We start from the raw sequence: 23,776 nt of genomic DNA, 5'->3' as shown, positions 1-23,776 counted from the left end.
AACTTATAACCCAAACAAAATTCCCTAAATGGATAGTATTCAACCAAGGTATTAAATAAACCTTTAATGAATTTTATAATTCTACCATTCTAGAATTACAAATTATTCTCACACACAAAAGAACTTTGTCGGAAAAGCACTTCGACTATAATTTTAGTGAGAGAAAGTAAACAAAAAAGTTTACTTTGACATTCATCGGCCAGATATTCTCCATTCAAATCATCCATCTCCAAATTATCACTCAAAATGATGATCCCTGATTCAGGACCCCCACTGACAAAGGGGAAGGAATGCGACTCAGACTCCATCCCCCTTTTTGAAGATGAAGAAATACTACCTTTCGAATCGCTCTCTATAATAATAGGGTCACCACTCATTATATAAAAATACGATAAAAACTTGAGTAAAAGCTGAGAAGAAGAAAGGTACCTTGAAATAGGAAGGCAGATGCTCTAAAATAAGAAAGGAAGCTAAAAAATCAAAGCTCTAGCACTTCGAATTTGTGAACATGCTACAACAGCTACTCTAGGAAATAAGTGCTCTCAAATAAGAGAGAAAAACTCAAAGAGACAAGGGAAACTCAATTTGTGGATGAGCTAAAAAGTTTTCCCACGTTCTCTCTTTATCTTTATATATATAAAGACAATTGAACATATCAAATAGAAAATAGGGAAGAATGACAAATCGACTGTCATATTTCATCTGGGGAAGACAACCACACCCGAGTACATATAAAATTTGTGTCACGACACCCTATACCATTTTAGGTCACACGACAAAGAAAAACAGCAAAAGGTTTCAATGATAGGATTGCATTCAATATTCACATTTGCATCACCCTTTGGGGAAACAAAGCAGCACATGTCAACTGATGCCTGGATGAAATTCCTTTGAGGCCGACCATTATTAGTGAAACATTCCCCTGATATCAAACATTCCCAATGAGTCTTGGATGAAATTGTTTTATGCTAACCAAAGACCCAAGACCGACCACTCTGCGATGGCTAAAGGTCCAATCGCACAAGGCACATTACCTAGCCTACTTCACCAAGACCAATGTATAAATACCCTCGTAAAGGATGAAGGTAATGGAAACACGAGAAATAGGGGGTTTGAATTGAGTTTTAAGAAATAAAACTTTTGCAACCCAAAGATACAAACAGAAAACTAAGAACAAAAATAATAAACACAATTATTTTTATCCTGGTTCACTATTAACAAAGTTACCTCCATTCCACACGCCAAGGTGATTTTGCCTTATCACAAGAACTTAATCCACTATAATCAAACTTGATTATAACACAAAGAGCAATTGTCAATGTCTTATTGATTAGTTCTAACAAAACCATAGGCAATAAAGAGATTCGTTGAAGGGTAGAATTAGAATACTTAAATATAGTTTTATCCTTGCATAAAGATATATGAAAATGGGAGACAAAATGGTACAATAGTATAATCCTTAGCCCATAAAGTCAGTGTAATGGAAGGAATATTCAATCTTGTACTGTGTACTATTTTCTCACATAAAACCTTTTTGATCTTACGTTCAATATTCAGGGGATTCTGATAGATAGGTGATGAAACATGCATAAAAGAAGAGTAAGATTCTGGTTGAGAGAATCTTCATAAACATGGCATTCAGAGTCTTGATTCAGTTCATCAGAACCTAGTCTTCAGAGTCTGGTGATACAGTTCATCAGAGTTGTTTGAGCGTAATACTTCCGAGCTCGATAGTGTTAGAAGCTTCAAAGTCATAGAGCTTTAGATAGACTATGTTCATAAGTGTTAAGTACAAAATCTAAAGCTTGATTATCTTATAGAACACACATCTCAGAGTCAGAGTGCATTAGGTTCAGAATCTAATGATGTCATATGTCATTCTATCAGAGTCAAAACTTGTATCTAGTATTTGCACATTAAACAAAATCATTAGGATACAAATTTGTTCTCTAGGAGTCTATGTATTGTTATCATCAAAACATAAGGCTGGATGCATAATCAAATCTTGTTCTTACAATCTTACCTTTTTTGATGATGATAAAACCGTGGACTTTGATGAACAATTTTACTTGGTTTAATCACATAAAAGCATCATAGTGAGGTTTGTAAGCTCTCCCTGAGTTTTATACTATTAAAATTATTTCTCAACTCAAAACTTTAGAGTTAGTTTTGTAAGCTCCCCCTGAGTTCAAGACTTAAAATAATTTTAACACATAAAATATTTCAATCAACATGAAAGAAATAACTTCCTTACACGAGGAAGCCTGGTTGAAATTTCTTCTGAACTTTCTTGACTTTATGTATCAAAATGTGTTGTATCAGAAAGTCTGGTTATCAAGAGTTATTCTTATATCATAGTCTGAATGGGACATATTCCTTATATCATAACTTAATTAGAAATTCTCAATTTCTTGTATCAAGGTCTGATTAGAAACTAGCTTGAATCAGAACTTGGTTTAAAAACCATATTGTCTGATTAACGCATTTTTAACTATGAAGTCCTAGTTAACTTATCTTCTGAATAAACTGGTAATCTTGACTAAAAAGGATCTTCTTAGAAATAATGGTGAACTTTAACAAAGTTCCCAAATTAGTGACCAGAGTTGGAAAATTAATAAGCATGTTTAGGATTCAGAAGGGAAATAAGTATATCAAAATTGTGTCCACTCTTCTCCCCCTTTGTCTTCAATCAAAAAGATAAAAGAAATAAAGACAAAGGATAACGGAAAAAGAAACTTCATCTCATTCAAGAAGATAAAGATACATAAATAAAGCATAAGCACTTAATCAGAAAACAAGAAAACAACATAAAATATTTTGGTGTCTAAGTAAGGGGTGGCAATCTGGATGAAATAACTTGAAGCATTCCTTTAATCTTTGTGTTAGTCTGAGCCTGTTCCTTGAACATATCATTTTACTTGTCCAAGAGATTCCTAATAGCCGCATTCTCTTACTTCAGTTATTGTAGTGTCTTCAGCACCAGAGGATTAGGTTCAGCTTCTGCCACTGGCTTTGTTCCAGAAATAGTTGCAATTTCAGGTTCTGGAGGAGGAGGAGGAACTTATGTCCCAGCTTCAGCTTCAACTTCACCTTCAGGAGTAGGAGTAGGTTTTGGAGTAAACATCTACAAGAGGCTCCATGATTCCAGAAATCTTATCATGAAATCTCTTGACAATAACTTTGTTACATAGTTCTCTCAGCTCCCAGGAACGAGAATTCATCCATCTTCTGAAATCAGCCCAGGCAACATCACTCTGAACAAGATTGACACATTTTATGAAATCACTACTATGGAAAACACCTGTCATAATGGTTGGAAATGGGAAACCACCATGTTGGTCCAGCCATTGTGAGGTAAGATGTGATTGTATGTATGATTCTTTCCACCACGGATGTGCGACCGTGATTGTATCTACGTAGCGTGCTACCTACTAAAACGGTTCCTTTAAATAATCATTGTGATATCCTTTAATGCAATATATTTAACAAATATTGTGTTAAACAACCATTTTCATTAATTGACTTATGGGCAATAAGTTATGCATTAATCCATCAACTAATAGAACATTAGTAATAAAAGAGAGAGAGAGAGAGAGAGAGTCGTTAACAACTGTTCTAGAGCCTAAGATTTTCCCTTTCTGATCACCTATGAAACTCACGAAGCTACCTGGCTTAAGTTTCAGATCTTGAAACATATGCCTTCTTCCCGTCATGTGTCGTGAGCACCCAGAGTCCAGATAGCATGATTGATGTTTCAATTGAGCTTCTAAGGATGTCTACAACATATATTATCTTGTCCTTAGGCACGCATATCTTTTGGGTTCTTTCTGATTAGTTCTCCTAGAGTTTTTTAGAGAACTTGGGTCTTGGTGCAGAATAATCATTTTGAGTATAAGCGTAAGAGAAATGGGAGTTTAGAGCTCTTGGTTTTGTCTTAGGTTTTGAAATAGATTTTTCTTTAGGCACATAACCAATTCCTTTTGTTCCATTTATTCTAACCTCATAGATCATTGAAGTCGTCTTGTTTCTATATATGTTTCTAGCCATAAATGTCTGAAAAGATTTGTCATATTTCTTTTTAACATTTTCAGAATCCACAAAAGCTCCTGAAAGAATTTCTTCCTCAAGTTTAGAACTTTTACTTTGAAGAGAAGAGTTTTAATTTTTCTTAATAAAATTTATTAGACGATAGGCTTTGATCTAGAGGGGGGGGGGTGAATAGATCACACGTTAAAAAATTTAACAAAAAACATTTTGAAAAGTTTATGGCAAGCGGAAGTAACCCGGATTAAATCGTCTAACTGAACTTCAATCGAAAAGTTTAGATATGCGTTAATGCTATCAATGTATGATAATGGACACAAATCGATGAAAGAGTTTTAATCACTACCAACTGAATGCTTGTTCTACAAGTAAAGTCTATTCTCAATGATCAATCACAGAATAAATCTATTAAGACAAATTATTGAACACCTTGCATGCAATCGACATTGTTTGGAAATTTATGTGGTTTTGTTGATCTTAAAATCCAATTACAATCTAAGGGAATATGATCAACTCAATAAAACCTCTTTCAAAAGGCTATCAAAATTATTTTACAAACAAATTGATCGCACGATCAATGAATTTAATAATTTGCAAACGGAAAATAAAAGAGATAGAAAGGGACATAGAGTACACAAGGATTTGCTTAGGCAATTCCCCAATCAACCTCACTATGGGTATGTCTACCCTCAATTTGAACTCGAATTGAGATAATAAAATTAACCATACTTTGCAAAAGTATGTACATAAGAGAGATATAGCAATCCAACTCTATAGAACCTAAGTTTAGTGTTAATTCTAACACATTATTTTCCCTTGATCAAAGCTTGATCAAGTAACCTAACAATGCCAATTTGATTCACCGTCCCACGCTACTTCTTTGCAAGAAACCCCTTTTTATTCAAAGCTTTCACTCTATCGAATCCAAATCGCGAATTATTTTAACCCAATATTTACCAATATGATTCACCACCCCATGTTACTCCTTTACAAGAACCTCTCGTTCTTCAAAGCCTTCACTCCATCGAATCCAAATTGCGTAATCTTATACAAAACCTTCAAATCCATATTAATCTCGAAGGAAACCCCAACTCTTTTTTCTTATTTGAAACCCTCAAAGATTTCAAACCAATTTACAATTTAATCAATCCTAAATTAGACGTTATCAACCCTAATTATAGACGACACCAAAACAAAGAATGACTATGTTTGGTTTGTTTGTGTGTATGCATAGAATGGGATTGAAGATAATGAGAACTCTTTGAAATCCTGGTTTCATGTAGGTTTACTTTAGAACCTTGCTCTAGAACCTTGTTAGAAATGATGCATATATGAAGTATTTATATGGATGCATGTTTTGAGGCAAAAGGAATGCAAACGATTTGAAAAAGTTATGAATTTTTGGAAAAATACATTGCATGAGCCGACCGGTGTAAGTCATGAGCCGACCTGTTCGAAGCATGTGCCGACCTATATAGGTCATGCATTAACTTGTATAGCTCATGCATTGACCTGTATAGGTCATGCATTGACCTGTATAGGTCATGCATTGACCTGTATAGGCCATGCATTAATCTGTATATGCATCAACATATAGAGGTGGCATATCAAACAGAAGCTACATGCTTTAAAATGCCGTACATGTACCGACCTGAAACACGGATGTGTCGACACATAGAATTTTTCTTCTTCTACATGTTGAACTAAAACATGTATGTGTCGACACATAGGTTATTTTGCCCATAAAACTTGTTTTTGATGCATGAACCTTTTTCCAACTTATTTCCAAATGTTTTTATGCTTCCTAATGCTAAGATACACATTGAGAATCAGAGGATACCGTCTAATATACATAAAACTAAAGTATCCTAGTTTTGACATCATACAAAATAAATCTAACAGAAAGTTGCACTCACAAAACTCTCTTTGTTCAAAGTGGAAAAATCTTTTTTAAGCTTACTATGTGCTTCAAATTAAAATACTTGGACTTGTTTTAGATCCTTGTATTTGTTCTGAAGCTTCTGATATTTTTCTAGAATTTTAGAAAGACAAGATTCTAATTCAGAGCAAGATAAGTTTAGAAATACCTCTTCAGAGTCTGATTATGATTTTGATTGGATCTTTTCATTAGATGCTTTTCTGCTTGCTATCAGTGCCACATTAGTGTGATGTTACTCAAAGTCATCTTCTGAGGATTCAGAGTCATCCCTGGTAGCCATCAGACCTTTCTTCTTCCCTCTGATGTCTTTCTTATTTTGTATGTATTTCCTCATCTTGAGACACTTATTCTTTTAGTGACCTGGCTCCTTGCACTCAAAGTAGATAATATCTTTGCCAGCACATGACTTCTTCAGTCCAAATGTATACTTAAAACGACCACATATCCTTCTGGAGCCTCTGAACTTGCTTTATATTTTCTTCTAGAGTTGATAAACTCACTTGGAAAGAAGAGACAATTCATCTTTGAAATTCTAGTAAGCAGATCCCGGATGTCGTACACGATGTCATGACACCAGGGTCAACACATTATCACACCATAAACAATAATAGGATTTAAATAACAGTATGATAGGAAATAACATAATCAGTTGTTAACCCAGTTCGGTGCAAAGTCACCTATATCTAGAGGCTACCAAGTCAGGAAGGAAATCCACTATCACATAATTAGTTTGAAGTCCTGAACAACCTCAGGTTTTACAAACTTCTCACATAATCTCTACCCGTGGATGTTTCTATCTAGGACACTCCTAGATATGAGACCCCTCTCATTTTCCTTCAATCACACACAATGATAATGACTTTAATCAAATAATAGAAGACGCTCTTACAAAACATATAATCCACTCTTGCTTAAAAGCTTATGAGTGATTTAATAATTACAACTCAAGACACAATCCAACTCTAACATCAACGAGATATAAGAGTGGCTCACAAAATACAAAGACACGAAACCCTAATTTAAACAATATTCTGCACTGCTTCGATACCTTCTTAGGTTTAGAACCTCTCTATATAGCAGTGGAAAAACGTGGGCTTCAGTCTCGATTTGCAACATATCTAAGATCTCTGCACAATCTTCTGAAGATATAATCTCAATCAAATCAGTTGTTTCCTAAAATGTATTGAAATCGTTACCCCGTAAACAAGTCAAGACACAATAATCTTTTGCTTTATGGAAAACACTCAACATAATACGTGAACTAAATATTTAGAGAATCTTCAAATAAAAACATTATAGAAACCAAATCTCACACGATACTTCAGTTAGGTCATAATGCAATGTTGAAACAACATGTCAGGACATCTTGTTCAACATCTGTCAATAATACTTATTTTTCCAAAATACAACCAATCAATATATGACAACCCTAACAATCTCCCCCTTTGACCAATTTTGGCTAAAACAATCTTTGCATAGACCAACAAGCATGAGGGTTAGAAACAAGGATTTAAACCAACAAGTAAACACTCGAAATCCTTTTTCACAAGAACACCATAGGCAAGCTTAGCGAACAACAAGCCTCATACTGTCTTACACAAAAGCCTTAAGAAGAAAAAATAAATTTCTTTTAGACAGGATGTTAGGACATTGTTCCTGACATCATTAACATCAACACAAGAAAATAAATGCCCCCCCCCCCCCCTGAGTAGCAGATCCAGGGGCAGAGTTACCCCAAGAATTGTTCCCCATTCATACATGCTCCCCCTCAAGGAGCAAGAGGGATGGCGACTGAAAAACAGAATAAACATCAAACAACAACACCACATAACTACTCCCCCTTTTTAGCCATAAAGTTTACAAAAACACTAACAAAAACAACAAAGTTGAAAAAAACATAGATGTAGTGGTAAATTTTTTGAGATTAAGCTATTGATTAACTTAACTCGCAAAGCAAGAGTCGCCACTGTGCTTTTATTGTTTCCAAAGGAAAAGGGAAAAAGTACGAACAAAACTCAAAGAAGTTTTTAAAATAAAACTAATAAAAAGAGAACAAGGGTCTGAGGGTTAGTTCTGCAAAGGGAAGGTATTAGCACCCTAAACATCCATGGTACTCCATGAGAACCTCTTTGAAAATATGTACGTTTTGGTTTGAAAAGGGTGTTGTTTGTTAAAAGATTAGAGAGATGGGAAAAGAAGTATATTTTTCTTATTTTTATGTTTGCCAAGACTTTTTAAGTCCCATGCCTACGTGCCAACAAAATGCAATGGAGGATCAAAACCTCGTAGTTCATGGTAAAAATGACAAAGGGACTTTGTTTTGATTCATTTTTATGGAAAAGATATTTTGTCATTTTAAGAAGAATACTCAACTAGTCACCCACAAGTATGAGAACTTTGCATCATCATGAGAAGGGCTCCAACTTGGATAAGGATCAACAAGTATGCCATTAACTCTCACAAATGGAAAAAAATTTATCATCATTACTATAGGGATATGAGAATTATATCTCAATTATGGAAATGACTCGTGTCTAATACCTTGAGAAAAGTTTTAAAAGGAAAAGTGCACAAAAATAATTTGAATGAGTTATGCATTTTTTTAAGTCTTTTGAAATTGGTCTGAATATGCTTAAGATAAATTAGCATTTATTAGGATTTTTTTTTAAAATAACTTGATAAAAGTCAAAGTTTATTAAGAAAGAGGTTCAGGTTAGAAAGCAATAAGGTTTTAAAAAAAAAGAGAAGATTTTGAAAATTAAAGAAAAGGAGGAGAAGAAGAGACTATCCTAAAACATAAAGTAAAAGTCAGGGAGGAAAGATCTAACCAAGAGATAGCAAGCTTTATGACATAAGTCAAGCGAGAATTCCCTCATTTGGTTTAAGCCTTAAACAAACCAAAATAAGCAAATAATAATCCATGTATTAGATAAAACCAAAGTAACCAAGCCAAATCTTTAGAGAGAAGTCCAAAGTCATAAGTATCAGATGAATTACAAGGTCTCAAGTCACCAGTCCCAAAGCAAAGGTCAAGATCCAAATTTTAAGTCCATAACTCAACAATGATGCCAAGAATAGTAACCACAAGTCCATCATTTATGAGAAGGGCCCAACTTGGATAAAAATCAACAAGTATGCCACTAGCTCTCGCAAATGGAAAAGGACCAACATTTTTACACAATACCATGAGGAATATGAGACTTAAAATCTCACTTATAAAAATGCCTTTGCTTTTGGGACAAATTTAGCATTATGTTAAACAATCGTAATTGAACTTATGTAGAAGTCATAACTATCTGAGGTCGGTCAATGATAATGTTTGTGTTAATACATGCTAGAGAAATGATATGTAAATAATTCTCCTAAAGCCATGTCACACAAAAAGAAATAAAGAAAGGGATGATCAAGAACAAAGGTTAGGAGGATGGTCCATTACTTCAATCTACATTTCATGACACTTAGGACAAACTTATACATCAATCCAAAGTACCTTAAATGATCCATGATCACTGAGAAGGTAGATTTGAAATGATGAAAGTTCATCAAGTACCAATCCACACATCATGAACAAGATAGACACAAGTCACCCAATTGATCAAAGGGAAAAGAATATGATGAAGAAGGAGGAATCAAGAGAAGTCACACCCAAATTGGATAAAAAGTTTGATCAAGTCATCATCAAAATCAATCATCCATTTCGATGGATTGGAATTTTCACCCCATCAACACCCAAGATCAATTGAGTTTAATGAGACTTGAAGTCTAAAGCATCATGATCCAAGGCCAACAGAAGTTCACAAGGTCCCACAAATATAAAATACAATTAAATGAAATAAAAATGCATCAAAGGTATTTTTAAATGAATTTTAAAATAGAAATCAAATGGAAAAATCCATAAAGTCCTTCAAAACACCAAATAAATGACCATAAATTATGGAAGGTTGAAAATAAAATAAGAAACTTATAATAAAATTTCCAAAATTTAAAATTGCAGAAAAGTAATTTTTTACTAGTTAAAACAAAGGAGAAAAGAGAAAATTCATTAAAAAAATAGAAAACCAGTGAAATAAAATATGGAAAAATAAAAATCAGATGAAGAAAAATAAAAGAGAATTTTAGAAATTATTTTGGGATTTCTTGGATAAAAATGAAATTACTATGAATTTTTAAAGAAAAAGCAATTAAAAATAATAAAAGAAAAAGAATTAAAAAAAAACAGAGCGTTGGATCACGCCTCATTAATTGATGTGGCATATCCAACACTCCAAAGGTTAGAATGCATGGTGGAAACACAAGATCCAGTTTAAATCCGACCAATCAAAACATTTCATTCTACCAACGTGTATGATTCAAACTCAGACAACCTGAGAAAGCTCCGGTCGTCTTCTCCGGTGAGCTTTCACCGAAGTTTCATCGTTTGGTAAATTCAAGACACGGGACCACCACCATTGTGATCCTCTTCTCATCATGAATTCAACCTTATACTCCAATTTCATTTATCTGAACTGAGCAAAGAGAATTTCAAAGAAGTTTTAGAAACAAGCAACCCACAAAAAATAAAATTAAATGATGAACATGATCAATCAACATCAAATAAGTTAGGGGAAAGCATCAGAGAGTGAATGACTACATTATGGTAACTTGTTTGAGTTTAAATGATGCTCAGAACTACCTTGTCCAGATGGTGATCAGAAGTTGATGAAGCTCGATCTGGTTAGAGCATTTCAGGAGGTCTCAGAGCTTGGGAATTGTTGCAAAAGTTTCAGAGGATGCTGAAGATGCTAATGAAATCAAGAAATTGGATTGAAACAAGCTGAAACTCAAAACACGATAATTGAATTTTCTGAAAAACTTTCAAGTTGCAGCAGGGGTTCCTTAGCTCTCAAAAGCTTGCAAATGAAGGCAATAGCTTACTCTATTTATAGGGAATGTGTTTGGATCCAAATACGTGTGGAGTGATGCAGAATTCGTGCAAAATGAATTTGATCTGAATGTGTGAAAGGTGTGACTTGAAACTCGTCAAAACTCAATCAAATGATGCATTTTAAGGGCCAATTAACTTCTGGAGACTCAGTTAAACATGTTTAGGATCAAAACAATTGCTAATTTGGCTTGAAATTAAGATTAGGAATGTGCAAATTTCGGGCAATGGTGATTTCTTCAGTTCCAAGTCACCATGTTCCACTCAGGGCATCCTACTCAAGAGGATTTTTGATCCCATTCTTTTTGAAATATGTTAACATCATGGCCAAAATTATAATGTGCCAAGAAAGGTTGCATTTGGATGTTTGAGCACAAAGTTATGGCATGTAGAAGTTGGCATGAAAAACTGGTTACATAACTTATAAAATTTTTAGTGCTTCATGGCTGAAAATGACTTGTAATGTCTCAATGAATTCCATGGCCTTCTAAGCATATTTTGACCTTGACCATTGAATCAAACTTGTAGAGGGCACTGTAACACCCTTCTAAATACCCCAAATTATTATACTTAAAATAACAATATTTTCATCAGAGTAATTATGCCCCGAAGGGTGTCACACAAACATTTCACCACATTCATCAGATTATCCTGTCATGCTCATTCATTTAATTAAAATAAGATTCTTTGCATAATTCGCAGCGGAATAAATTCAACATCAATGTAAAACATGTAACACGATACATGTAAATCATTCAACAACCAATATCAACTTAGTTAAAACATCCCTTCCCGATGTTACATCTATCAGAGCATGACCCATAAGAAACTACTCTAGACTCCAAGCATTAGCTTCTAATCAACTCACTTCTCGTTACCTGAAAAATAGGCGTAAGGGTGAGTTCCTCAATCAATATAATAAGCATTATAGAACAACATGTAATGCCAAGTAATTAACACATTAATTCACCCTAATTAGACTACGCATTCAGCAACAGTAATATCCATTCAAACATCATACTCAACAGTACAATTCTCCATCATATTCAATCATTAACAACACAACACACAACACACATATGATACTGGAATACATCCAATCATATCATATGCCACACATTCATTATGCAATGAGACTCTATGCATGCGGTACCGACTATTTGTGAACATATAGTTCAACCTCACCGTCCAAATCCAGGCACGGCTACCAAGCTCACTAGTCCCACTCATTTGAGACATAGTGACTCACTCACTAATTCCTCACCATGGGAATTAGCTACCACCCCAAATGGGCCATGAAATGCACGCTACTCACCTAGCATGCAAACAATCAACAACAGTCCAAAAATGACTAAACTCACTAATTCCTCACCATGGGAATTAGCTACCACCCGAAGGCCACAATATGCATGCTAATCACCTAGCAATGCAACATCAACAATAATCAAGAATAGACACATGCTCACACTCTAAGCCATAATACAGTCTATTCACAAATGTATACATTCACATCATCATGTATACCATCACACATTATCAACATAATTAATCACAAAAGCATATCATATCATGCCACATAATCAAACACAGTATTAGCCCGCTCTACTAATACCTATACCACTCAAAACAACGGGAAATGATCCCTACAACATCATATCTCAGCTAAGTACATCACTCAGCCTAAACAACCAAAAACTGCACAACAACAGTTCAGGAAAATCCCAACTCTGCCCATACGCGTACTGCCCATGCCATACGCGTATTGCCCAAACCTGGCCAACTCCATACGCGTAATGCCTACTCTCTTACGCGTATTGCGCATTTCCTCGCCCAACTCATACGCGTACCACCTATCCCATACGCGTACGCTACGCGTAACAACTTCCCATTACGCGTACCAACAGAGACCAATTCACGTTCAAAATGCCATCTTTTCCACCCATACGCGTAAGGCTTCCCCCCATACGCGTACCAACATCTCATACGCGTATTGCCTAGTGCCATACGCGTATGACCAGAGACCAGAGCTCTCAGATCTGCAATGGCTTTCTCTGCTACGAGACCTATCCGATTCAACCTTCTACAGTCCAAATTTCACACACAATTCATTCATATCATCTAACACGAATCATACACTTTCGATTTCACAATTTTCTAACCTTTCTACCTCTAATTCCTACGAATTTCGTCAATTATAATCAAATTTTCGTTCATCTCAAAAGTTCCACAATTCAGCATATATCATCCAATCAGGGTAAAACAAATGGTCTATTACTACCCAGTACATATCATCCCATAATACCCGTTAATTGATGATAAACCCCCCTTACCTGAGTAAATCCGGCAAATTCTGCAACTTCAAGCTCTTCCTCTTCTCTTGCTCTGCCTTTTGCCCTTTTTCCTCTTTCAACCGCTTCTCTCTGTTTTCCTTTTCACGTGAAAACCCTTTTTACCAAAAATTAGGACTTTTTATTATTCCAACTTATATACTCCAATAATTATTATTCCAAAATAATAATAATAATAATTCAAACTTCCAATTATTCAATTAAATTAATAAATAAAATATTAATTTAAATTAAATAATTATCTTATTTTAATTGGGGTGTTACAACTCTCCCCCACTAAAAGAGTTTTCGTCCTCGAAAACATACCTCAATCGAACAACTCCGGATAAGACTCCTTCATCTGGCTCTCCAGTTCCCAAGTCACATTGCCACCTGCTGGTCCTCCCCAAGCTACCTTCACCAAGGCAATCTCTTTACCCCGCAATTGCTTCCACTCTCGATCCTCGATCCTCATAGGTGATGTTTCAACAGTCAGGTTATCTCTCACCTGTACATCATCTACTTGGACCACATGCGACGGATCATGAATGTACCTCCTCAACTGAGACACATGAAAGACATCATGCAAATTCGCAAGCGACGGCGGTAAAGCGATACGATAGGCTACCTCTCCTATCCTCTCCAAAATCTGATAAGGACCAATAAATCGAGGTGTCAACTTCTTCGACTTCAAAGCTCGACCAACACCCGTTATCGGAGTAACACGAAGAAACACATGGTCTCCCTCTTGAAACTCAAGTGACTTCCTTCTCTTGTCATGATAACTTTTCTGACGACTCTGAGCAATCCTCATCTTCTCCTGAATCATCTTAATCTTTTCGGTAGTTTGTTGAACAATCTCCGGTCCAACCACAGCACTCTCACCGGACTCATACCAACACAAAGGTGTCCGACATCTCCTACCATACAAAGCTTCAAACGGTGCCATACCAATACTCGAGTGAAAACTATTGTTGTAGGTAAACTCAATCAAAGGCAAATAACAATCCCAAGCACCTCCTTTTTCCAAAACACAAGCTCTCAAAAGATCCTCCAATGACTGAATCGTCCTCTCAGTCTGACCATCAGTCTGCGGATGATATGCAGAACTCAATCTCAGTTTAGTTCCCAAAGCCCTCTGCAAACCTTCCCAGAACTTCGATGTAAATCTAGGATCTCTGTCCGAAACAATACTCGACGGAATACCATGCAAACTTACAATTTTCTCAATATACAACTCGGCTAATCTCTCTAACGGATAATCCATTCTGATCGGGATGAAATGAGCCGACTTCGTCAATCTGTCAACAATCACCCAAATAGCCTCAAAATTCTTACTTGTCCTCGGCAAACCAGAAACAAAATCCATACTGATACTATCCCACTTCCACTCTGGAATAGCCAACGGTTGCATTAGCCCAGACGGCTTCTGATGCTCAATCTTCGACTTCTGACAAGTCAAACAGGAATAAACAAAACTCGCAATTTCTTTCTTCATTCCCGGCCACCAAAATAGCTTCTTCAAATCATGATACATCTTCGTAGCTCCAGGATGGATACTCAAACCACTACGATGTCCTTCCTCCAGAATACTCTTCTTAAGCTCAGTAACATCCGGAATACACACCCGACTACCAAATCTCAAAACACCATTCTCATCAACTCTGAATTCACCACCTTGACTTTGATTCACTAAAGTCAACTTATCAACCAAAAGCATATCAGATCTCTGACCTTCTCTGATCTCCTCCAGAATGCCACTTGTTAATCTCAACATTCCCAATTTAACACTATTGTGAGTACTCTCACACACCAAACTCAAGTCTCTAAACTGCTCAATTAAATCCAATTCCTTAACCATTAACATAGACATGTGTAATGATTTTCGACTCAATGCATCAGCCACTACATTTGCTTTACCCGGATGGTAATTCAAACCAAAATCATAATCCTTCAGAAACTCTAACCATCTCCTCTGTCTCATATTCAGCTCTTTCTGATCAAACAAATACTTTAAACTCTTATGGTCACTGAAAACTTCAAATCTTGACCCATACAAGTAATGCCTCCATAACTTCAGAACAAATACCACAGCTGCCAACTCTAAATCATGCGTCGGATAGTTCCTTTCATGAACCCTCAACTGTCTCGAAGCATAGGCTATAACCTGCTTATTCTGCATCAACACACCACCTAAACCCAACAATGAAGCATCACAGTAAACCTCAAATGGTTCCGACGAACTCGGTAATATCAGAATAGGAGCAGTAGTCAACCTTCTCTTTAACTCTTGGAAACCTTCTTCACATTTTGAGTCCCAAACAAACGCTTGCCCCTTTCTGGTCAACATTGTCAACGGTAACGCCAACTTAGAAAATCCCTCAATGAACTTCCTATAATAACCAGCCAAACCAAGAAAACTTCGAATCTCAGCAACAGACTTCGGAGCTTCCCACTTAGATACCGCTTCTATCTTAGAAGGATCAACAGCAACACCACCTCTTGAAATCACATGACCAAGAAAACTAACCTCTTCTAACCAAAATTCACATTTAGACAGTTTAGCAAATAACTTCTTTTCTCGTAGGACTCCTAAAACCACTCTCAAATGCTCAGCATGCTCTTCTTCAGATTTCGAATACACCAAAATGTCATCAATAAACACCACAACAAACTGATCTAGATACGGATGGAAAATCCTATTCATATACTCCATAAATACTCCAGGCGCATTAGTCACACCAAAAGGCATCACAGAATACTCATAATGTCCATACCTTGTTCTGAAAGCAGTCTTCTGAATATCCTCAGTTTTCACCCGTATCTGATGATACCCAGATCTCAAATCTATTTTGCTGAACACACTCGCACCAACCAACTGATCCATCAAGTCATCAATCCTCGGCAAAGGATACCGATTCTTGATCGTCACTTTATTCAGTTGCCTATAGTCCACACACAACCTCATAGTACCTTCTTTCTTCTTAACCAACAACACTGGTGCACCCCACGGTGACACACTCGGACGAATAAATTTCTTATCCAACAGATCTTCCAACTGACTCTTCAATTCAGCTAACTCAACAGCAGACATACGGTACGGAGCCATCGATATCGGTCTAGTACCAGGTACCAAATCAATCGAGAACTCAACTTCACGCTCTGGTGGCAATTCATTCACCTCTTCCGGAAACACATCAGGAAAATCACACACCACTGCTAGATCACCAATCACCAGTTTATCTTTAGCCTCCAAAGTCGCTAACAGCATAAACAACTCTGCCCCATCTGCCACTTCCTCATTCACCTGCCTTGCAGATAGAAACAAACTCTCTCCTTCCTCAATCTCAGGAAATATTACAGTCTTATCAAAACAGTTGATAGAAACCCGGTTAAACACCAACCAGTTCATACCCAGAATAACATCAATCTGCACTAACGGAAGACACACAAGGTCTATCCCAAAGTCTCTACCAAAAATATTCAAAGGACAACTCAAACAAACCGAAGTAGTAGTCACTGAACCCTTCGCAGGAGTATCAATCACCATACTACCAAGCATCTCAGATATCTCTAACTTAAGTTTCACAGCACAATCCAAAGATATAAAAGAATGAGTCGCACCTGTGTCAATAATAGCCACAAGAGGAAAGCCATTAATATAACACGTACCTCGGATCAAACGGTCATCTGCAAAAGTCTCAGAACCTGATAAAGCAAAAACCTTGCCTCCTGACTGATTCTCTTTCTTCGGCTTAGGACACTGTGGACTGATATGACCCAACTCTCCACAGTTGAAACAAGTCACAGTCTTCAACCGGCAGTCTGCAGCCAAATGACCACCCTTGCCACACTTAAAACATTTCTTCTCATTACTGGTACACTCGTGGATACGATGCCCAGCCTGACCACATCTGTAACACTTAGCAGGAGCACTAGAATCTCCCCCACTAGGCCTCTTCATCCCACTCTGCCTCTGAAAACCTTTGCCCGCTGCATACGGTTTTCCACGATCAACCTGATTCTTACCCTTCCTATCAACCCTCTGCTGATAGCTCTCTGCTCTGGCTTTGGAATCCTGTTCAAAAATCCTGCAACAGTCAACCAAATCAGAAAACACTCTAATACTTTGATATCCAATAGCCTGCTTGATCTCGGGACGCAACCCGTTCTCAAACTTCACACACTTTGAAAATTCTCCAGCAGCCTCACTATAGGGAGTATAATACTTTGACAGCTCTGTGAACTTAGCAGCATACTCAGTTACAGACCTGTTACCCTGTTTCAATTCCAAAAACTCTATCTCCTTCTTTCCTCTGACATCCTCGGGAAAATACTTCCTCAGGAATCTCTCTCTGAACACCGCCCAAGAAATCTCAGCATTTCCAGCAGTTTCCAACTCAGTGCGGGTAGCAACCCACCAATCATCAGCTTCTTCTGACAGCATATGTGTACCGAACCTGACCTTCTGATTCTCAGCACACTCAGTTACTCTAAAGATCCTCTCTATCTCCTTCAACCACTTCTGAGCACCATCTGGATCGTATGCTCCTTTGAACATTGGAGGATTGTTCTTCTGGAACTCACTCAACTGACGAGCAGCTCCCATTCCCATAACATTCTGATTTCCTCCAAGTACTCCAGCTAGCATACCCAGAGCCTCAGCAATTGCAGCATCATCTCTACCTCTTCCAGCCATCTCTATTCTGAAAACCCAAACAACTAAAACAAATAAGTACTGATAGGGTTACACAACACCTATCCCGTACAGGGGAAACAGAATAATTACGACTCGACTCGACCGACTATGCTCTGATACCACTAATGTAACACCCTTCTAAATACCCCAAATTATTATACTTAAAATAACAATATTTTCATCAGAGTAATTATGCCCCGAAGGGTGTCACACAAACATTTCACCACATTCATCAGATTATCCTGTCATGCTCATTCATTTAATTAAAATAAGATTCTTTGCATAATTCGCAGCGGAATAAATTCAACATCAATGTAAAACATGTAACACGATACATGTAAATCATTCAACAACCAATATCAACTTAGTTAAAACATCCCTTCCCGATGTTACATCTATCAGAGCATGACCCATAAGAAACTACTCTAGACTCCAAGCATTAGCTTCTAATCAACTCACTTCTCGTTACCTGAAAAATAGGCGTAAGGGTGAGTTCCTCAATCAATATAATAAGCATTATAGAACAACATGTAATGCCAAGTAATTAACACATTAATTCACCCTAATTAGACTACGCATTCAGCAACAGTAATATCCATTCAAACATCATACTCAACAGTACAATTCTCCATCATATTCAATCATTAACAACACAACACACAACACACATATGATACTGGAATACATCCAATCATATCATATGCCACACATTCATTATGCAATGAGACTCTATGCATGCGGTACCGACTATTTGTGAACATATAGTTCAACCTCACCGTCCAAATCCAGGCACGGCTACCAAGCTCACTAGTCCCACTCATTTGAGACATAGTGACTCACTCACTAATTCCTCACCATGGGAATTAGCTACCACCCCAAATGGGCCATGAAATGCACGCTACTCACCTAGCATGCAAACAATCAACAACAGTCCAAAAATGACTAAACTCACTAATTCCTCACCATGGGAATTAGCTACCACCCGAAGGCCACAATATGCATGCTAATCACCTAGCAATGCAACATCAACAATAATCAAGAATAGACACATGCTCACACTCTAAGCCATAATACAGTCTATTCACAAATGTATACATTCACATCATCATGTATACCATCACACATTATCAACATAATTAATCACAAAAGCATATCATATCATGCCACATAATCAAACACAGTATTAGCCCGCTCTACTAATACCTATACCACTCAAAACAACGGGAAATGATCCCTACAACATCATATCTCAGCTAAGTACATCACTCAGCCTAAACAACCAAAAACTGCACAACAACAGTTCAGGAAAATCCCAACTCTGCCCATACGCGTACTGCCCATGCCATACGCGTATTGCCCAAACCTGGCCAACTCCATACGCGTAATGCCTACTCTCTTACGCGTATTGCGCATTTCCTCGCCCAACTCATACGCGTACCACCTATCCCATACGCGTACGCTACGCGTAACAACTTCCCATTACGCGTACCAACAGAGACCAATTCACGTTCAAAATGCCATCTTTTCCACCCATACGCGTAAGGCTTCCCCCCATACGCGTACCAACATCTCATACGCGTATTGCCTAGTGCCATACGCGTATGACCAGAGACCAGAGCTCTCAGATCTGCAATGGCTTTCTCTGCTACGAGACCTATCCGATTCAACCTTCTACAGTCCAAATTTCACACACAATTCATTCATATCATCTAACACGAATCATACACTTTCGATTTCACAATTTTCTAACCTTTCTACCTCTAATTCCTACGAATTTCGTCAATTATAATCAAATTTTCGTTCATCTCAAAAGTTCCACAATTCAGCATATATCATCCAATCAGGGTAAAACAAATGGTCTATTACTACCCAGTACATATCATCCCATAATACCCGTTAATTGATGATAAACCCCCCTTACCTGAGTAAATCCGGCAAATTCTGCAACTTCAAGCTCTTCCTCTTCTCTTGCTCTGCCTTTTGCCCTTTTTCCTCTTTCAACCGCTTCTCTCTGTTTTCCTTTTCACGTGAAAACCCTTTTTACCAAAAATTAGGACTTTTTATTATTCCAACTTATATACTCCAATAATTATTATTCCAAAATAATAATAATAATAATTCAAACTTCCAATTATTCAATTAAATTAATAAATAAAATATTAATTTAAATTAAATAATTATCTTATTTTAATTGGGGTGTTACAGGCACCACAAATGACATTGTGCAAAAATAAGCAGCCTCATATGTTGAAAATTTAAGAAGTTACGATTTTTGAAAGTTGGGGAAAAGTCACTTGAAAATAGGTCAAATTTCACTAAGTCCACAAATGACCTATAATGTCTCCAAACTTTTGATGATCCTCCAAGTATAATTGGATCTTGTAATATGAAGATAAGTTGTAGAGGATGTTGAGAAGAGTTATATGAAAAAAAAATAAGAATTCAAAAATGTTGAGAATTGAAGGAGTTGTGATCTTTGGAACCTTGACTTTAAAATGTTGACTTTTAGGTCAAACCCCTTGGAACGAGCTTGTGTATTTGGACCTTCCTTGCACTTCAAAGCACATGGGTGATCATATGAACTCAAGATAAGGTGTCCTTAATTGTATCTTGATTAAATTTATCAAAGCTTGAAGTTTCTTATTGAAGAAGTCATGGAAATAAACACATGAACCTTTGGCTTTCCTTGAGAAGTAAGCAACTAAACTTTGAGATGCTCTTGATTTGAAAAGCCTTACCTTGCATCATAAACTTAAGGGAAACATGACATATTTTTGGTATTTTAATTAGTGGTTAGATAAACAATGAATCAAATAAACACAAAGGTAAAACATCATCAAATAGGTGCTTGGTGATCCCTACAAATGCAAACCCAAAGATGGATAAAGAGGAAGGACCAAAATGTGACCTTGCTTGTATGCAAAAATGCAAATGAGATGTGAGATCTTGGGGTTAAAAATATGGGTATGACAACAACCAAGAGAGTTTACAAACCAAACATAACCAAGAGCACTTTTAAAGTGCACAAAAATATTCAGGGCATAACCCACAAAAAAACAAAAGCATAACCAACACACAAATGAACTAACTTCAATCCTCATCATTTCTTGTAGCATCTTCATTTTCTTCTTCTTCTTCATATGTTCTATCACCTTTCAAACCTCCTTCTTCTTTAGACAAAGCCTTTATCAATAGTTCAATCTTGCTTTTTCCTTTTAGTACAACTTTTAATAGTTTCATCCAAAGTCTTGTAGGTATCTTTTAGCTCAGCAAGGATGTTTATTCTATTTATAGGTCTGGAAGGTGTTTGACCAGATGCCATGACAATGTTTGGGACATGCTTCCTAGTGAACAACTTATAGTGTAATCAGAGAGGAGGGTCCCTTTTGCAGGTACTGTCATAGCTGATTAAGATACTAGGGTGTTGACTCAGGATAACCCCACAAATAAAGGATGGAAAAGCAATTAGCATCTTCACAACATAAGAAGCATCATGCTTCATAGTTTGATCAAAGACATATGATCCAAAGTCAAAACTTGTCTTGGTCCCAACAATGTAAATAAACTTACCTAGACCTGTAGCAATGTTGGAAATGTGATTGGTTGGAACCCAATTAACAGCTCCAATTCTGTGGAAAACATCATACTTGACACTCAAGGCACTAGCAGATAGTTTCCCTTTCCTTGGCCATTCCTTCACTTGCTTAACAATAATATTTCTGCATATGACATTGTCTGATACTTCTATTTCAGCTTGTTCTTCTTCATTTCTTCCCAAGAACCTATTGGTTATTTCAGGAGAAAAATACACACATCTTCCTCTGACATACACTTTTCTAAACTCATTGATCCTCTTGTTGTCACATTCCTTGGAGATGTTCACAATAAATTCTCTGACAAGCATTTCATAGCACTTGCCGAAACCAGTTACAATTTTCATTAATCCAACCTCTTTAATCAGACTCATCTCATCTTTACATTCAAAAACATCTTTCCCCTGTTTCCTTTAGAGTTAATCTTTTTTAATAAAAAAAATTCCACTTTTCAACATTCTCCACAAAGTGAAAAGAAATGTTGTCAATTGAAACTTCAGGGATATTAGCTGGAATCTTCTTCCCAAAGGCTTACTTTCTGGAAATAGAGATGATCTCCTGAACATTGTGTTCGACATCATGGTCAAATTCACTAGACTCAGAAGGAGCTTCCTTCCTCTTTAGGAATTTCTTCTTAGACATGGGAGTAACCACCTTGCTCCATCTTTTCGTAGGACCAACACTAGCTCTTTTCCTGGTAGATTTTGAAGGTGTGATGGAGGATTCAATAGCTTGATCTTTTCTGTTTTTCAATCTTTTAACTATACCAGAAGCTAGTCTTTAACCGATGGGAACATCATTAGAGTCCAGTTCCTCAATATTTACTATGTCAGTGGGTTGATCATTTTTCTCAGCAGGGTTTTTATCTTTGTCAACCAGATCACCATTCACTTCTTTAGACCTTTCTTTGTCTTTCGATTACTTAGGAGACAAAGTAGGTACATTCACATTAGATTTATCCATGGGGTTCTCAATATCGTTATCTGGTTGGGCCAAGGATGTGGATACATCTGGCACGACATTAGTCTTGTGGCCAATACCCAACACTTGAGAGATCAACACACGAATATTATTATATATGTTGTGTTTGTCCGCAACAATCATGTTGGATTTACTCAAGGTAGTTACATATCTAGGTATTTTATTGGTTTCAGAGGCTTTAACATCATCCATAACATTTGTCACAACAGGATAATCTTTAGACATGTCAACATTAGGTTTAATGCTGATGGGATCGAGATACAGACTAATCATAGACTGGGGTTTCTTTACTATAGTAGGGGGTTCAGGTGCATTCGAATTTCTAGAAGTCATGGAAGGAGAGGAAAAGGTACTTACTTTAGAAGGCTTGCCTTTCGTTGAATAAGAAGTTCTATCCTTTCTCATAGGAGTTGCATGGACAGGTACGATCGAGAGGGGAACAACATCAGTAATGACATCAAAGAGATCTATTTCAGCACCCATATTTTTAGGGTTTGATTTCTCTTTTGAGTGTTTGCTCAGAGTGGAGACAGAAGGTTGAGACATTTTAGAGGTTTTCGGTATGAACTTTAGAGAAAAGATGGACATATAAGAGTGTCTGAGGGCAAGGTTGAGAGAGAGAATGCAGGAGGTAGTGTGAGAGTGGCTAGGGTGCAGCGTTGGAAAAATAAGGAAAAATTGTAATGATAGTCCTTGAGTTTTGTTCATCATTAAGTGGAGGGAAGAAAAAATTGATTTCCATATCTCCATTTCAGTAATTGTTATAATTCTTCAAGCATGCAAATGGCCAATTCACCCATTAATTTTTCAAACTGATTTGCATCTAAAGCTTTAGTAAAAATATCTGCCAGTTACTTCTCAGTAGTTACATGCTCAAGAGTAACAATTTTGTCTTCCACCAGATCCCTAATAAAGTGTTGACGGATATCAATATGCTTAGTTATGACGTGTTTAATAGGGTTCTTGGAAATGTTAATAGCATTTAGGTCATCATAATACAATGTTATGACATCTTGCTAGACATTGTATTCTTCTAACATTTGTTTCATCCAAATTAATTGAGAGTAACTACTTCCTGCTGCAACATATGCAACCTTAGTTGTAGATAAGGACACACTATTTTGCTTCTTAATGAACTAAGATATAAGATTATTTCCCAAGAAGAAACATCCTCCAAAAGTTCTCTTTCTATCATCAACACTGTCTTCCCAATTTGCATCACACTGTGTTGTAAGCAAGGAGTTTTCATTATGATAATATAACATCCCATAG

General features: G+C 36.7%; 1 protein-coding gene across 1 annotated transcript; it reads right to left on the bottom strand.

Annotated features, from left to right (window-relative positions):
* Positions 1-21,020: 21,020 nt before the first annotated feature.
* Positions 21,021-22,987, bottom strand: LOC127121735 (uncharacterized). Its single transcript, XM_051052182.1, has 4 exons — positions 22,446-22,987; positions 22,059-22,301; positions 21,501-21,934; positions 21,021-21,142 (listed from the first exon to the last, which is right to left on the bottom strand). Exons 1-4 carry the CDS (start codon positions 22,985-22,987, stop codon positions 21,021-21,023), a joined length of 1,341 nt encoding a protein of 446 aa, XP_050908139.1.
* Between the last annotated feature and the right edge of the window lie 789 nt (positions 22,988-23,776).

This window comes from Lathyrus oleraceus, chromosome 2, assembly GCF_024323335.1.
Source record: "Lathyrus oleraceus cultivar Zhongwan6 chromosome 2, CAAS_Psat_ZW6_1.0, whole genome shotgun sequence".
In the NCBI taxonomy this organism is placed as follows: domain Eukaryota; kingdom Viridiplantae; phylum Streptophyta; class Magnoliopsida; order Fabales; family Fabaceae; genus Lathyrus; species Lathyrus oleraceus.
Note: the sequence above shows the minus strand (reverse complement) of the source record. Positions and strands in the feature narration are given on the sequence as shown.